This window comes from Salvelinus fontinalis, chromosome 1 (assembly GCF_029448725.1).
Source record: "Salvelinus fontinalis isolate EN_2023a chromosome 1, ASM2944872v1, whole genome shotgun sequence".
Lineage (NCBI taxonomy): Eukaryota > Metazoa > Chordata > Actinopteri > Salmoniformes > Salmonidae > Salvelinus > Salvelinus fontinalis.
The window spans coordinates 11,165,117-11,182,672 of NC_074665.1; the positions used below are offsets into that span (position 1 = coordinate 11,165,117).

At 44.6% G+C, this 17,556-nt stretch overlaps 1 protein-coding gene across 1 annotated transcript; it reads right to left on the reverse strand.

Moving 5' to 3' along the window:
* Nucleotides 1-788: 788 nt before the first annotated feature.
* LOC129815271 (transcription factor 20-like) lies at nt 789-15,811 on the reverse strand. The gene is made up of 6 exons (XM_055868970.1): nt 15,603-15,811; nt 11,482-14,162; nt 11,076-11,169; nt 8,080-8,129; nt 7,390-7,469; nt 789-5,112 (listed from the first exon to the last, which is right to left on the reverse strand). The coding sequence occupies exons 2-5, from the start codon at nt 14,155-14,157 to the stop codon at nt 7,425-7,427; spliced, it is 2,865 nt and encodes a 954-aa protein (XP_055724945.1). The 5' UTR covers nt 14,158-14,162; nt 15,603-15,811; the 3' UTR covers nt 789-5,112; nt 7,390-7,424.
* Between the last annotated feature and the right edge of the window lie 1,745 nt (nt 15,812-17,556).

The window sequence follows — 17,556 nt, forward strand, 5'->3', positions numbered from 1 at the left end:
CTCAATATTAGCATTGCTCCAGTCAATGGAGTCAACATAGGGGTGGGGGGGAACTCAATATTAGCATTGCTCCAGTCAATGGAGTCAACATAGGGGTGGGGGGGGGGGGGGGGGGCAACTCAATATTAGCATTGCGCCAGTCAATGGAGTCAACATAGGGGGGGGGGGGGGGGGGGGGCAACTCAATATTAGCATTGCGCCAGTCAATGGAGTCAACATAGAGGTGTGTGTGGGGGGGGGGGGGGGGGGGGGCAACTCAATATTAGCATTGCTCCAGTCAATGGAGTCAACATAGGGGTGGGGGGGAACTCAATATTAGCATTGCTCCAGTCAATGGAGTCCACATAGGGGTGGGGGGCAACTCAATATTAGCATTGCTCCAGCCAATGGAGTCAACATAGGGGTGGGGGGGGGGAACTCAATATTAGCATTGCTCCAGTCAGTCAATGTGTGATAAATAATACCATTAGAATAATGAGACACTCAGCCCTGAGATTTAGACACAGAAACAACATTACAAACCAAACACATTTCACAACCATGGAAATAATAGTCCAAAAGTCATAATTGGTACAACGCATCGGTTTGATTAAAGAAGCAGCAATTAGGAACATCATCAGAGTGGCTGGCGGTCATTTAGCTCAGTATTGGATTAAATCTGTTCCACTGCAGCACACAGAACAAAAACATAGGAGGGAAAAAAATAAAAATAAGAGGACCCAATAGGAGACATGTTGCTAGGTAGAAGAGTTGATGTGTAGCTATATTAGAATACCACTTAGAACACCTTTCCAATACATTGCTTTATTCTAGGTGCTATACAAGTGTGGATATTGGAACAGACACACACACACACGTGTATCTCCTGCTGTGTGGGGAATCCTCTCCCAGGGAGTCCCGGTTAGTAGTGGTGAGGCAACAGAAGGAGCATGGTAGCTGTCCCGGTTAGTAGTGGTGAGGCAACAGAAGGAGCATGGTAGCTGTCCCGGTTAGTAGTGGTGATGCAACAGAAGGAGCATGGTAGCTGTCCCGGTTAGTAGTGGTGAGGCAACAGAAGGAGCATGGTAGCTGTCCCGGTTAGTAGTGGTGATGCAACAGAAGGAGCACGGTAGCTGTCCCGGTTAGTAGTGGTGAGGCAACAGAAGGAGCATGGTAGCTGTCCCGGTTAGTAGTGGTGAGGCAACAGAAGGAGCATGGTAGCTGTCCCGGTTAGTAGTGGTGATGCAACAGAAGGAGCACGGTAGCTGTCCCGGTTAGTAGTGGTGAGGCAACAGAAGGAGCATGGTAGCTGTCCCGGTTAGTAGTGGTGATGCAACAGAAGGAGCACGGTAGCTGTCCCGGTTAGTAGTGGTGAGGCAACAGAAGGAGCATGGTAGCTGTCCCGGTTAGTAGTGGTGATGCAACAGAAGGAGCATGGTAGCTGTCCCGGTTAGTAGTGGTGATGCAACAGAAGGAGCACGGTAGCTGTCCCGGTTAGTAGTGGTGATGCAACAGAAGGAGCATGGTAGCTGTCCCGGTTAGTAGTGGTGAGGCAACAGAAGGAGCATGGTAGCTGTCCCGGTTAGTAGTGGTGAGGCAACAGAAGGAGCATGGTAGCTGTCCCGGTTAGTAGTGGTGAGGCAACAGAAGGAGCATGGTAGCTGTCCCGGTTAGTAGTGGTGATGCAACAGAAGGAGCATGGTAGCTGTCCCGGTTAGTAGTGGTGAGGCAACAGAAGGAGCATGGTAGCTGTCCCGGTTAGTAGTGGTGATGCAACAGAAGGAGCACGGTAGCTGTCCCGGTTAGTAGTGGTGATGCAACAGAAGGAGCATGGTAGCTGTCCCGGTTAGTAGTGGTGATGCAACAGAAGGAGCATGGTAGCTGTCCCGGTTAGTAGTGGTGAGGCAACAGAAGGAGCATGGTAGCTGTCCCGGTTAGTAGTGGTGAGGCAACAGAAGGAGCATGGTAGCTGTCCCGGTTGGTAGTGGTGAGGCAACAGAAGGAGCATGGTAGCTGTCCCGGTTAGTAGTGGTGATGCAACAGAAGGAGCATGGTAGCTGTCCCGGTTAGTAGTGGTGAGGCAACAGAAGGAGCATGGTAGCTGTCCCGGTTAGTAGTGGTGATGCAACAGAAGGAGCACGGTAGCTGTCCCGGTTAGTAGTGGTGATGCAACAGAAGGAGCATGGTAGCTGTCCCGGTTAGTAGTGGTGAGGCAACAGAAGGAGCACGGTAGCTGTCCCGGTTAGTAGTGGTGATGCAACAGAAGGAGCACGGTAGCTGTCCCGGTTAGTAGTGGTGAGGCAACAGAAGGAGCACGGTAGCTGTCCCGGTTAGTAGTGGTGATGCAACAGAAGTTGACATCCTGAACACTGACTGATTTGTCCCTGCCACCAAAGCTGGTGAGGAGAAAGACCGAGCAGTTTAGAAGAGTTCAGGTGAGAGTGTGAGTGTGAGTGAGTGTGAGAGTGAGAGAGAGAGCGAGAGGACTTCAGCCAGACAGCCAACATGACCAACATGACCATGCTAACCATAATCAACTGCTACCCGGTAAAGGATCATGTAAACCCAAACATGTGGTAGACGGCTAGAAACTAGAGACTGACCGTAGCACTACGGGTCTATACGTAGAGGTGATCTAAAATCAAGTCAGTTTACATCAATTAATACATTTTTTATTTTAAAGTGCCCTTGTTTAAACACATGATGCATGTGTAAGGTATTGTGAGTCATGGGAGTGTTGGCTTGTATTACTATCTTTGTAAATGTAATTCAAGAAAATAAAGAAATTAAAATGTAATGAATCCCAGTAAAAACAGCAGAGGAAAGTTAAGAGCACATGACCGCTAATGAAGATGTGTGGACCAATCACGTTAGTCTCTGACAGCTGCATCAGTGAGATAAAACCATGGTGTCAATGGAATGAAACAAACAAGTTCTCTGTACTGATGATACTAACGTCTACAGTGCATTCAGAAAGTATTCAGGCCCCTTGACTTTATCCACGTTACAGCCTTACTCTAAAATGTATTAAATAATTCTCGATCTACACACAATAACCCACTATGACAAAGAAACAGGGTTTTTAGAAATGTTTACAAACATATTAAAAATGAAAACAGAAATACCTTATTTACATAAGTATTCAGACCCTTTGCTATGAGACTCAATTTTGAGTCTGTTTGATCATTGATCATCCTTGAGATGTTTCTACAACTTGGATTGGAGTCCACCTGTGGTAAATTCAATTGATTGAACATGATTTGGAAAGGCACACACCTGTCTATATAAGGTCTCACAGTTGACAGTGCATGTCAGAGCAAACACCAAGCCATGAGGTCAAAGGAATTGTCAGAGGAGCTCCGAGACAGGATTGTGTTGAGGCACAGATCTGGGGAAGGGTACCAAAACAATATCTGCAGCATTGAAGGTCCCCAACAACAGTGGCCTCTATCATTCTTAAATGGAAGAAGTTTGGAACCACCAAGACTCTTCCTAGAGCTGGCCGCCCGGCCAAACTGAGCAATCGGGGGAGAAGGACCTTGGTCAGGGAGGTGACCAAAAACCTGATGGTCACTCTGACAGAGCTCTAGAGTTCCTCTGTAGAGATGGGAGAGCCATCCAAAAGGACAACCATCTCTGCAGCACTCCACCAATCAGGCCTTTACGGTAGAGTGACCAGACGGAAGCCACTCCTCAGTAAAAAGGCACATGACAGCCCACTTGGAGTTTGCCAAAAGGCACCTAAAAAACTCAGACCATGAGAAACAAGATTCTCTGGTCTGATGAAACCAAGATTGAACTATTTGGCCTGAATGCCAAGGGACACGTCAGGAGGAAACCTGGAACCATCCCTACGGTGAAGCATGGTGGTGGCAGCATCATGATGTGGGGAAATGCAAATGTGACATTTCAGTTCATTTTTAACACATTTGCAGAAATGTCTAAAAACCTGTTTTTGCTTTGTCGTGATGGGATATTGTGTGTAGATTGATGAGGGGGGGGGGGGAAAGAATAACGTAACAAAATGTGGAAAAAAGTCAAGGGGTGTGAATTCTTCCTGAATGCACTGTATGTGGGGGCGAGTCGTGGACTAGATGCTACAGGCCAGGGTGAGTCCACTTTGGTGAGGATTAAGCATACATAGCTTAACTTCATATGATTTAACAGTTTCATATGTTAAGTGCCAATAAAAAGTGCTTTCAGCAACATCCCTCTTTAGAGGAAGTACATTCACAAAATGAATATACGATACAGGTAAGACACAGTTAACCCTCAATTATTTATATCAGTTATCAAATGAAAAAACAAAGTGCAAGTAAAATCCGTTGAAATGCCTGGTCACACCCTCAGAACTAAATCAGATGAATCTGGTGTTATTGTCATCCCATGTAGTACAGTATGGTCTTTATGAATAGATCTCAGGTACCTGTATTGTGATCAGATATGGTTCTGTCGATAAACTTGTGGTCGATCTGAATACTAGACCATTCTGCACCAGTCTCCACACCACCAGTTTCTCTACCAAGTGCAGTCTTCAGCGTCGAGGTTCTTACTCATAACTTAGATGCATACAAACACACCTCCGGGTCAATTTCAAAGTAAAAACTAAAGCCACAAGATACCCCCAAAAATAAATAAGCCAAATATATATCACATACTTAGAAAGCTTTATAAAATTAAATATCTCCAATTATTTTATCAACATTTCAATTTAAAAAAAGGGAGAATCCTTTTTCCGAATAAATAATTACAAAGCGATAGCACGTGTTTAGCCATAAGCGACGTGAAAACATTTATCTTCAATCAAATGGTGACATTGGCTTTGGGCCCCGCTCCCAACTCTTCTGTTGTGTCATTGGCCCATCTACTATCCACCGTTGGCAGTCAGTCCAGAGCCAGGAGAAGGAATGAGGTGCCAGAACATTAGGACAGCCTTGGTCTCCTATTTAGTCTTCGCAGTGCTTTATGTGGTGAAGATAACAAGGTAGCAGAAAGTGCAGAAAGCCAGTTTTAAGGTTTGTGGGTGTTTGCATTCCGCCCCAGCCCAGCTGTCAATCAGAGGACAGTTACAGCGTTGCCACAGTTACCGGGTTCACGGGGGAAACCCCGCGTAACGCCACAGATGAACGACGTCTGGAACGGAAGAAAAAATACATTATGTTTTCAAACAAAGACATACCATTTAGCAATTTGGATATAAAACATAAATATCTTATTACCATCATTGTGATCAAAGAATGTTAGAATATGTAAAAACACTAACAGATGTGACTCACACGCAGGTCAGTAATGCTGAAATAAAGTGGACAACAACCAGAAAAGAGACGGTGTTGTCATGTATAAATGTGAAAGACAACAACCAGTAAAGAGACAGTGTTGTCATGTATAAATGTGAAAGACAACAACCAGTAAAGAGACAGTGTTGTCATGTATAAATGTGAAAGACAACAACCAGTAAAGAGACAGTGTTGTCATGTATAAATGTGAAAGACAACCAGTAAAGAGACAGTGTTGTCATGTATAAATGTGAAAGACAACCAGAAAAGAGACGGTGTTGTCATGTATAAATGTGAAAGACAACAACCAGTAAAGAGACAGTGTTGTCATGTATAAATGTGAAAGACAACCAGTAAAGAGACGGTGTTGTCATGTATAAATGTGAACGAGAACAACCAGTAAAGAGACGGTGTTGTCATGTATAAATGTGAAAGAGAACAACCAGTAAAGAGACGGTGTTGTCATGTATAAATGTGAAAGACAACCAGAAAAGAGACGGTGTTGTCATGTATAAATGTGAAAGAGAACAACCAGAAAAGAGACGGTGTTGTCATGTATAAATGTGAAAGAGAACAACCAGAAAAGAGACGGTGTTGTCATGTATAAATGTGAAAGACAACAACCAGTAAAGAGACAGTGTTGTCATGTATAAATGTGAAAGACAACAACCAGAAAAGAGACGGTGTTGTCATGTATAAATGTGAAAGAGAACCAGTAAAGAGACGGTGTTGTCATGTATAAATGTGAAAGACAACAACCAGAAAAGAGACGGTGTTGTCATGTATAAATGTGAAAGACAACCAGAAAAGAGACGGTGTTGTCATGTATAAATGTGAAAGACAACAACCAGTAAAGAGACAGTGTTGTCATGTATAAATGTGAAAGACAACCAGAAAAGAGACGGTGTTGTCATGTATAAATGTGAAAGACAACAACCAGTAAAGAGACGGTGTTGTCATGTATAAATGTGAAAGACAACAACCAGAAAAGAGACGGTGTTGTCATGTATAAATGTGAAAGAGACCGTGTTGTCATGTATAAATGTGAAAGACAACCAGTAAAGAGACGGTGTTGTCATGTATAAATGTGAAAGACAACCAGAAAAGAGACGGTGTTGTCATGTATAAATGTGAAAGACAACAACCAGGAAAGAGACAGTGTTGTCATGTATAAATGTGAAAGAGACAGTGTTGTCATGTATAAATGTGAAAGAGACAGTGTTGTCATGTATAAATGTGAAAGACAACAACCAGAAAAGAGACAGTGTTGTCATGTATAAATGTGAAAGACAACAACCAGAAAAGAGACAGTGTTGTCATGTATAAATGTGAAAGACAACAACCAGAAAAGAGACAGTGTTGTCATGTATAAATGTGAAAGACAACCAGAAAAGAGACAGTGTTGTCATGTATAAATGTGAAAGACAACAACCAGAAAAGAGACGGTGTTGTCATGTATAAATGTGAAAGACAACAACCAGAAAAGAGACGGTGTTGTCATGTATAAATGTGAAAGACAACAACCAGAAAAGAGACGGTGTTGTCATGTATAAATGTGAAAGACAACAACCAGGAAAGAGACAGTGTTGTCATGTATAAATGTGAAAGAGACAGTGTTGTCATGTATAAATGTGAAAGAGACAGTGTTGTCATGTATAAATGTGAAAGACAACAACCAGTAAAGAGACGGTGTTGTCATGTATAAATGTGAAAGACAACAACCAGTAAAGAGACGGTGTTGTCATGTATAAATGTGAAAGACAACCAGAAAAGAGACGGTGTTGTCATGTATAAATGTGAAAGACAACAACCAGAAAAGAGACGGTGTTGTCATGTATAAATGTGAAAGACAACCAGAAAAGAGACGGTGTTGTCATGTATAAATGTGAAAGACAACCAGACAAGAGACGGTGTTGTCATGTATAAATGTGAAAGACAACAACCAGAAAAGAGACGGTGTTGTCATGTATAAATGTGAAAGACAACAACCAGAAAAGAGACGGTGTTGTCATGTATAAATGTGAAAGACAACCAGTAAAGAGACGGTGTTGTCATGTATAAATGTGAAAGACAACCAGACAAGAGACGGTGTTGTCATGTATAAATGTGAAAGACAACCAGAAAAGAGAACAACCAGCCATGTGTCGTCAAGTCTGTCTTCTGGTTGTGTCACCGGTTGTCTCTTCTGTTCCCAGAGCCTTGAAACGACTTGTTCTGGGGAGGAACAGACAGTAAATCCCAGTAACACACAGTGAAATATAAGGGAACAGACTTGTTCTGGGAAGGAACAGACAGTAAATCCCAGTAACACACAGTGAAATATAAGGGAACAGACTTGTTCTGGGAAGGAACAGACAGTAAATCCCAGTAACACACAGTGAAATATAAGGGAACAGACTTGTTCTGGGGAGGAACAGACAGTTCCTGATGCGGTAGGGCTGTGTACATGATGCGGTAGGGCTGTGTACATGATGCAGTAGGACTGTGTACATGATGCAGTAGGGCTGTGTACATGATGTGTACATGATGCAGTAGGGCTGTGTACATGATGCAGTAGGGCTGTGTACATGATGCAGAAGGACTGTGTAGTCAGCCTCAGCATGAAGCAACACTTTACTGAAGCAAGCCATACTTCATCTTAGTAACACACAAATCATAAAAATGGAGGATTGCTAAATTGTCAGTTCCATGTCAGCAAAATCTCTTTCACAAAAAGACCATCTTTGTACAGTGAGACAGAAAACACTGACAGCAACTGAGTGAGTGAATGAGATGGTCTTGGTAAGGATCAAACCTAGCATTCATTTATATCAACCGTCCATACCTTGTGCTTGGTGCATTTCATGGAGAAGTTCTCTTCATTGAGGACACAGTCTGTGGGGAGAAGAATGCTTGGATCAATGAAGATCACTGATCAATAGCAAAACAGCAGCTGAACCAGACTACACACACCAACCGGCTACAGAGAGCCTGCAACACACACACACACACACACACACACACACACAGCTGGGGTGGCATTACCGTTTTACAACCACAGTACTAGTGTTATTCTATAGGGAGGGGGAGGTTAGTGTTAGGACACAGACAAACACACGATCCAGGATACACTTCACACTCCATCCCCCAGGGGGCAGCAACTGGGTCTAGTACAACCGCTGCTGCCAACTAGGGCCAGTCAGTGACCCAGCTGGCAAGCCGTGAGGCTGCTGGTTGTGTTTGATGGCGTGAAGGCATTTCCTTTTGTTTTCAGTATTTCGTTTGGGATTAATTCCCCTTTTTTGGTACATATTTTTGTTTCGTCACCACCTGAACAAATAATCCACTTGGACTAGCTGACCTAGAGGTCAAGAGAAACAGAGCTGGCCCTGGACCAAGGTAAAGTTGCTCTCTCCCTGGGTACATGTACATTCAACACCTGGTCGCATGATTTCTCACATAAATGTACATTCATTCAGGTTACAGACCACGTAGCTAGGCTGCAGATCCCTAGACATAATGAGTCAGGTTACAGACCACGTAGCTAGGCTGCAGATCCATAGACATAATGAGTCAGGTTACAGACCACGTAGCTAGGCTGCAGATCCCTAGACATAATGAGTCAGGTTACAGACCACGTAGCTAGGCTGCAGATCCCTAGACATAACGGGTCAGGTTACAGACCACGTAGCTAGGCTGCAGATCCCTAGACATAACGAGTCAGGTTACAGACCACGTAGCTAGGCCGCAGATTCCTAGACATAACGGGTCAGGTTACAGACCAGTTAGCTAGGCCGCAGATTCCTAGACATAACGGGTCAGGTTACAGACCACGTAGCTAGGCTGCAGATCCCTAGACATAACGGGTCAGGTTACAGACCACGTAGCTAGGCTGCAGATCCCTAGACATAACGGGTCAGGTTACAGACCACGTAGCTAGGCCGCAGATCCCTAGACATAACGGGTCAGGTTACAGACCACGTAGCTAGGCTGCAGATCCCTAGACATAACGGGTCAGGTTACAGACCATGTAGCTAGGCTGCAGATCCCTAGACATAACGGGTCAGGTTACAGACCATGTAGCTAGGCTTAAAACCCCCAGACATAATGAGTCAAGCTGATTAAACAGCATGATCATTACACAGGTGCACCTTGTGCTGGGGACAATAAATGGCCACTAAAATGTGCAGTTTTGGAGGGAGCATGCAATTGACATGCTGACTACAGGAATGTCCACCAGAGCTTTTGGCAGAGAATTGAATGTTCATTTTAGAGAATTTGGCACTACGTCCAACCGGCGTCACAATCGCAGACCACATGTAACCACGCCAGCCCAGGACCTCCACATCAGACTTCTTCACCTGTGGGATGGTCTGAGACCAGCGACCCAGACAGCTGATGAAACTGAGGAGTATTTGTGGATGTAATAAAGCCCCTTTGTGTGGAAAAACTCATTCTGATTGGCTGGGCCTGGCACCCCAGTGGATGGGCCTGGCCCCCAAGTGGCCTCCCGGGCCCACCCATGGCTGCCCTGTGAAATCCATAAATTAGGGCCTAATTAATTTATATCAATTGACTGATTTCCTTACATGAACTGTAACTCACTGAAATCGTTAAAATTGTTGCACGTCGCGTTTATATTTTTGTTCAGTATAGATTGCTTATGAATTATCACCATTAATAAATGGAACAATAATGATGTTATTCAACGTACTGACTCCAAAGTGCGGCACACAGGCCACATAGCCTATTTCTATGCATACCTGCTCCTATTATGCACAACAAAAATAACAAAGATATCATTTTTTTTTTTTTTACATAGGCCGTACCAAAAGACCAGTTGGCCTGTGCTAGTAATTGTGTCTTGACGCCCCATTGCTGGTGAGCTTGCAAAGTAAACAGTTCATATTCTTGATCACCAAACATTTTTTTGGAGCCGGATATTTATTATGGCAATCCGCTCTCCCTACAATTTGACATTTGCAATGCACCCGATCCTATAGCTGTACAACAAATCAGCAGTCTGTTCTCTGGCACACTGGACCTTTGTTGATTGACAGCTTGCTGGTCCAATCAGAGGTCAGAGTAACATTTCATAAGCCAATCTGTTGCAATTTTTATTATAAGGGCAATGCTGTGGCTACTGCCTCTGGCTGCATGGAGAGTTATCCACAGAGACTGTGCCACAAAATAAGTCCAGAGTCTTGACGCTCCCAAGTCAAGTCTCAAATAATTACATTTTCTATCAAATCGAGTCTCAAGACAAATCTGTGAGACAAGGAGACTCACCCGATGGTCCCAGTAGGGGACAGGGATAAGGACAGAGGAGACTCACCTGATGGTCCCAGTAGGGGACAGGGATAAGGACAGAGGAGACTCACCTGATGGTCCCAGTAGGGGACAGGGATAAGGACAGAGGAGACTCACCCAATGGTCCCAGTAGGGGACAGGAATAAGGACAGAGGAGACTCACCTGATGGTCCCAGTAGGGGACAGGGATAAGGACAGAGGAGACTCACCCAATGGTCCCAGTAGGGGACAGGAATAAGGACAGAGGAGACTCACCTGATGGTCCCAGTAGGGGACAGGGATAAGGACAGAGGAGACTCACCTGATGGTCCCAGTAGGGGACAGGGATAAGGACAGAGGAGACTCACCCAATGGTCCCAGTAGGGGACAGGAATAAGGACAGAGGAGACTCACCTGATGGTCCCAGTAGGGGACAGGGATAAGGACAGAGGAGACTCACCTGATGGTCCCAGTAGGGGACAGGGATAAGGACAGAGGAGACTCACCTGATGGTCCCAGTAGGGGACAGGAATAAGGACAGAGGAGACTCACCTGACTGTAGAGAACACCTGTAGTGGTACTTGTTGGGGCATCCTTTGATGAAGCAGCCCAACGTGGCACCTGGGTTATGGCAGCGAGAACACGTCTGAAAACACGAAATGAAATAGATTGGTTTCCTCGTGTTGCGGGCCAAGACAAGCTGCTATAGTAGTTTACATTTCGGGTACATTTCGCTACACCTACAATAACATCTGCTAAACACATGTATGTGACCAATAAAATTTGATTTGACATGGTTTAACAGAGTTGTAGAACTATTACATACGAACTAAATGTAAAATAGTAAACAGACGGGTACAACAGCAGACATAGCCCTCAATGGAAGATCACTATATATTCACCCCAAATCATAAATCAATAAAGACATCTGTTTCTATCCTGCAGGATTTACACTTACCGTCTCCTGAGCCACCTTGACTGCCTCTTCCAGGCCGTAGAGCCTTCCCTTCACCAGGAACACACCTGTAGACCAGATGCTGCAGTCCTCGTGGAGCCAGTACTCACACTGGTCCAGAGGCACCACAGGGGGAATGTACCAGTCATCCACTGCAGTCCTGGCCCCAGATGTTACCAAAGGCCCAGCCTCAATCCTGCCCCTCTTAGCTCCAGGGCTGCCTGAGAGGTCGCTGTCACTGGTCCACCTCCCCAGCAGGGCCTCCTGTTTCAGCCGGGGGTCAGGTTTGTGGGGCCAGGGGACCCCCGGGGGCCGAGCACACTTTCTGCCCCGGCCTCTCACGCTGCAGGATGAGTCAGAGTCACTGAGATCCTCCTCTTCTTTGGGGCCTGGTTTGCTAGCTGGGGCTTCAGTGCTGGGTCTGTATCCCTCAGGGTAGTAGGGCCCGTGGAGGTCCCCAAGGTCCATGGCGTTAGCCGAGCCTCCACACAGGCAGCAAACCAGGGAGCTGTGGTGCTGGCTGTGGGTGGAGATGCGGCCCAGCTGGAGGCAGGAAGTGGAGGGTACAGCCCCTGGGAGGAAACCCCTGGATCCTGAACTTCCAGCCTGCTGTTGTCCCTGGCCATTCTGCCTGGGCTTCTCCTCCTCTGGGTAGTTGATGACAGTACAGTTGGCGTGGGAGGTGGAGGAGGGCTTATGCTCTATGTGGATGAAAGGAGAGAACTTGTCCACCCTCATGTCCCTCTTCTCCTCCTTGTAGTTGATGTATTTCAGTTTGATCTCAGGCTCCTGAGGGGAGAATATTGAGGACTGGTCCAGTCTGGGTTTCTTCCGTTTCTTCTTGGGAGCAGGGGTCGCCTTCCTTGATTTGGCTGTGGGAGCAGCTGCTTCGCTGCTTGTAGTCTTAGCTTGATGCTTCCCGGGTTCCTTTGGAGATGTTTTAAGTGACGGTGGTACGGTCAGTAAATCCACCTCATAGGAGGGCTCGGGACCTGACTCTCTGTGTTCCGACTCCTTCTCTGAGTCTTTGTCTGGAGCAAAGGGCAGACTGGAGGTTATTGGAGATGTGCTGTGGTTGTGTGGGTATTTTGAAGAACGGGCGTGTTCCGAATCTGAGGTAGACTCTATGCAACTGTCTGCGTTTGTGTAAATGTTATCCATATGACTGGTCAGTGAGGCTACTGCTGCCTGTACTTTAGTCTCTCCCTCGCAGCTAGACGCTGCTTTATTCTGGACCTTCTTCTTCTTCACTACACACGAGGTCTGTTTGTTAGGACTAACACCGGCTTTAGATGGACTGCTCTGGGTCAGGGGGTTCGTCTGACGCTTGGGCTTCTTGGTGGATACTTTATACCAGTTAGGGTTTATGTTCATCACTATGGCCTCTAACCTGGTTCCCCTGCCAGAGCGAGGGGGGAGTCGTTTCCTCTCAGAAGTCCTCCGCTCTGCCTTCACATTACCATTCAGGTGAGTAGCAGCTGTCTCCTCGGGGTTCTTTTCTGAAACCTCTGGCACACTGCTCTCGTCTTCTGTCAAATCAACAATAGGCTCTGAAGCTGCCTTGGGATTATGTCCTGGCTGCTGGAAGTCCTTGCTGTAATCTAACCTTGGTATATTCTCACCATTAGACCTTGTCCCCTGTACTGCAGACAGCCCAGGTCCTCCTCTCCCCAGCTCATCCCAGCGGGTATCAGCCGTGTGGTCTGGTGAATAATTGTAAGCGCAGTGTGAGCAGGAGGCCTGAGGCAGAATGAGCCCATCGTCTACGTCGTCCAGTGAGACAGAGGGAGAGACCGGGTCCTCCAGAGGACTGATATAGTCCCTATTCGGAGAACACAGGTCCCTGGGACTCCTGCTGTCCTGCATCAGGACCGGCTCCTCTGTTCTAGAGATGAGAAAGAGAACCTCTGAAGCCCTCTGACCCTCCTCCATGTCTGTAGCGAGAGACTCTGGGGAGGAATCGACACAGATGGCAGAGTTGGACCAGCTGCTACTACCCTGGCCATTCTGCAATCCTTTGTTGACCGTGTCCTGAGAAAGAGTGTGTTTCATTGAACTCCCTCTCTGTTGAGGCTTGTATTTCTCCACTCCTCCGTTACTGGCAACTCGATGGCCATTGATTTCATAAGACTGCTGCATCAGACACACCCCTGGGACATTCTCACCCACCACCTGGGCTGGAGGGATAGAGTCAAGTATTTCCGACCGAGGTGCTAAGCCCAGAGGCCTATCCACCTGCTGCAGGTAGCCATCCATTGTTGAGAACCTGCTGATCGACGGGACGCCGTAGAGAGAGGGATGCTGGGAGAGAGAGGGATGCTGGGAGAGAGAGGGATGCTGGGAGAGAGAGGGATGCTGGGAGAGAGAGGGATGCTGGGAGAGAGAGGGATGCTGGGAGAAGACATGAGACCGGCTCACATATGAGAGAGTGACTGTAGTGTTGGAGAAAGCATTGTCCGGCTGTATCTGGTCTACTGGTTGAAGCCTGTGGTCGTGGTCAGTCTCGGGGAAGTTTGGGTACCAGCTGGGAGGCTTGACCACCCGTAGGGCCTCCATGGCGTTGGCTTTCAAGAGGCATTCCTCACCTTTTCTGGTCAGGTCCATCACAGCGGGAAGGCTGCGGGTGGAGGAAAGGTCCTGTGGCTGTAAATCATCAGAGTCCCCCAGTGGTTGCTCCATAGCAACTGAAATTGAGCAGAAATACAGAAAGGTTAGATTAATACATGGAATTGAAATGATCTTGACCTCATGACTGGATATAGGACAAGATTGGGTTCCATCATCACCAAGCACATTGGTCAACAGTGGATTGTAACTTTATCTAGCTAGAGTTCAGACAACAAGCTGCTAGCGATAATGCACATCACAGACTTAGCTGGCTAAATATCGACTAAATATCGAAATAGCCAACTAGAAAGCAAACAAGTCAGAACTAAATGCTAAACGTGCTCTAACGTTGTTTTCGTTGGCTGTCAGCGTTCACTTAGTTTTCCATTACTACTGTTCAAAGTAATGTAACGTTAGTTACGTTATGTAACGTTAGTTGAGTTCAGCAAGAACGTTGCAGATTCATTAAATGGCGGGTATACAAATGAGTAAACAAACAATGTAACGCGTTTGCACTTGCAGCTACAGTATCAAGCTGACTCGGAAAAAGTGGCCAAATCAGAAGTATATAACGCTACTGGAAATCCACCAAAATAGATGCGATAAGAAAAAAAGAAAATATATACTAACAAAAAAGTTACCAACTGGCTTCGAACCGCTTTGCCTTCTCACAAACAAATGGAACTTAACTAACTACTTTTATGTTTAGCTAACTTTCCGTAACCTGGAATGACAGGTTCTGTCCCAAATAGCTGTCCCAAACTAACTGTCCCAAACTAGCTCCCTTTTTTGTCGTCAGTCAAATGGGTTCTGACTAGGGAGTACAGCTACGACCGGAGGTGACCTTTTCGTAGCAGGTTAGAAGAAGTTACACTGCAGGTTAGGACACTTTAGTTAAGGTTGGGGAACGGGTTAGGATTAGCTAAAATGATCTCCTAACCAGTTACGAAAAGTCACTTCCGGTCTTAGTTGTACACCCTCAAGTCCAGTCACAGCTAGTCAAATGTGAAAGATGATTCGTGCGACAACAAGGGCTACAGAAAACATTACCTCGCTAGTTATCAGATTAACCTAACTATGTAAATAGGATACGTGTTTTGATTTGCTTAGTTAATGTAACCAGTTCACGATGTACTAAACTAGCTGGCTATGTAGTTAGCCGCTTATCACAAAACAATGTCCCTTGTAAAAGTTGCACCTCTCTAATACTCTTCTAAACTGACCAATTCATCTGTAGTTGATATGGGAACGTCATTTTACTGTGAAATAATGGGTGACTGGCTGGTGGCTATAATAATACAATCCTTGAATATTTGCTGGTTATTGCCATTCCGCGTTGGGGATCGATTTCCCGCAGACCACGGAGGGGTGGAGTGATGCATTTATTAGATACAGCTAGCTAGTGACCAACTTTGATTTATTTCTGGTTTCCTAGCTAGCTTGCTAAGCTAATTTGCTAGGCCCTTCGTATGAAACAAAAGAGGGAGCATATTGCGCTGCCGGAGACTGAAACTTACCCAAACAGGAAAGAGTGTGGGGCTTTACAAATGTCCAATTCAACAGTGAGTCCCACCCAGCATCTTGGTCAAGAGCCAATCTAACTCTTGTACCCTAAAACTCCGAACTAGATTTGTGTCAGTAAACAGGATCAAAAATCCCTGCACTTTCCCGAACACGCGTAAACTGCGCAACATTTCAAGAACAGCATTTGTCAGCTCTCAGCTGGCGATCAGTGAAGCATTATGGGAAGTTGGGAAACAACGAAACTTCATATACTGTCATTGGGACGAAAGCTGGAAGAGTTGCTTTTCATCCGCAGGTTTTCTTGTCATGGTCCTTAATTTATAGGCATAATTTTTCTCCACACATATATTATATGGAATAATCGGGACATATTGTATAAAAATATTTCTTTGTTTGTAGAATATTGGTTCCGAAATAATATCCTATTGGTGAGCCAACTTGTAAATGCAGAGGGTCTTTTACTTATTCATTTATTATTATCACTTTACAAGATCCCTGTAACACCTAAAGATTTTGCAAGACTAGATGCCATTCCCTCCGGTATTGCTTTATTATTCAGGAACGTGTCAAGACTTGACCCTCAGAACATACGCTTATCCCTGTTGACTCATCAGTAGGAAAGACTCGTTTATCTTTTGGTCCATTCAACAATAGAGCTATACAAGTCTTGTTTCAACAGGATTGTATCCCTGGTATCTATATACCAGGGATCATACATTAGATTCAGCTGAGGGACGATTTTTGTTGTTGTTGCGTGGATGGTGGGGGCCGGACTCAAATTACAAATCATTTGTAAACTGCAAATTGACCGCAAGAAGCCCAAACACATAATATTTGTCTAAAAACAATATTTTCAAACCTTTCTTACGTTTGAAAATGATCACGTGTCTCTCTATTATGTGTGGGAATACTTGGGAACATATTTCTCAAAATTAAAATCACTTGGAGCTGATTTAGTGTTTTTACAATCTTATGTCCAATAAAAATAAATATTTTATTTGTATTTATTGCTCAGAAAACATGGGGCCAAATGAGACCACCGCGGGCCAAATTCGGCCCACGTGCCGTCAGTTTGGGAACTCTGCTATATACCTTAATCATGCCTTATTGGAATGGTTTTATTGATACTGTCTGTTGGAAAACAGTGTGTATGTTGCCACACACATACTTACTTATTAACAAAATGAAGGAAGTTTCTTTTTAAATTATTCATAAATATTATCCTGCCAACCACTATATGAAGAAGTTAAAAAAAAAACATATTCAAATTGTACATTTTGTAATGACCATCCATAAACGGTTTTGCATCTTATTTGGCACTATTTTCATGTAAAGAATCTGTGTCAAGACATCCGTAGATTATAATTGAACACATTTATTAAGATTTTTACACTATTATGGAGATATGTACTGCCTGGATTCTTTACTTAAAGATACAAATGTTTCAACTTATTTCTATGTAATTAATTAATTATTCTTTTGGCCAAATTTCATATTCACAAATGTACGTTTACAAACAAAACACCACATTTTTCTTACCTTACAAAAATATTTAAATACTCTGCCAACAAAAAAAGCTGTTAGAATGATAAACGTGTGTATGCCACTCAAGGTCCTTGTGTAATGTGATATTGTACCCCCTAGCCCCGCACCTAGCCCAAATTGTCCTTTGTATATTATTTATATATACCTGTGTTCCCCCATGTACTTTTTGTAAGGATTTGTTGTTAATAATAATACAAAAATTAAAACGGCAGAGTTCAATACATCAATGTTGTATGTTGTTTTACCCGAGTGAGACAACTTGTATTGTGTGCAAAGGTTTTGTCCTGAGTCATATATTATTAATATATTATAGACATTTCCATTAGTGCTGAGTAAATAAGTGCTTTTTGAGGTCCGTTCGGTTCTATTATAGAAACGTTATCATGGTTTTCAAATTCGTTT

Coding starts and splice junctions, on each gene's coding strand:
- LOC129815271 (XM_055868970.1), bottom strand. CDS start 14,157: ATGGAGCAACCACTGGGGGACTCTGATGATTTACAGCCACAGGACCTT. Junction 8,130..11,075: donor CAGGTGTTCTCTACAGTCAG/GTGAGTCTCCTC, acceptor TTCTCCCCACAG/ACTGTGTCCTCAATGAAGAG. Junction 7,470..8,079: donor TGAAATGCACCAAGCACAAG/GTATGGACGGTT, acceptor GTTCCTCCCCAG/AACAAGTCGTTTCAAGGCTC.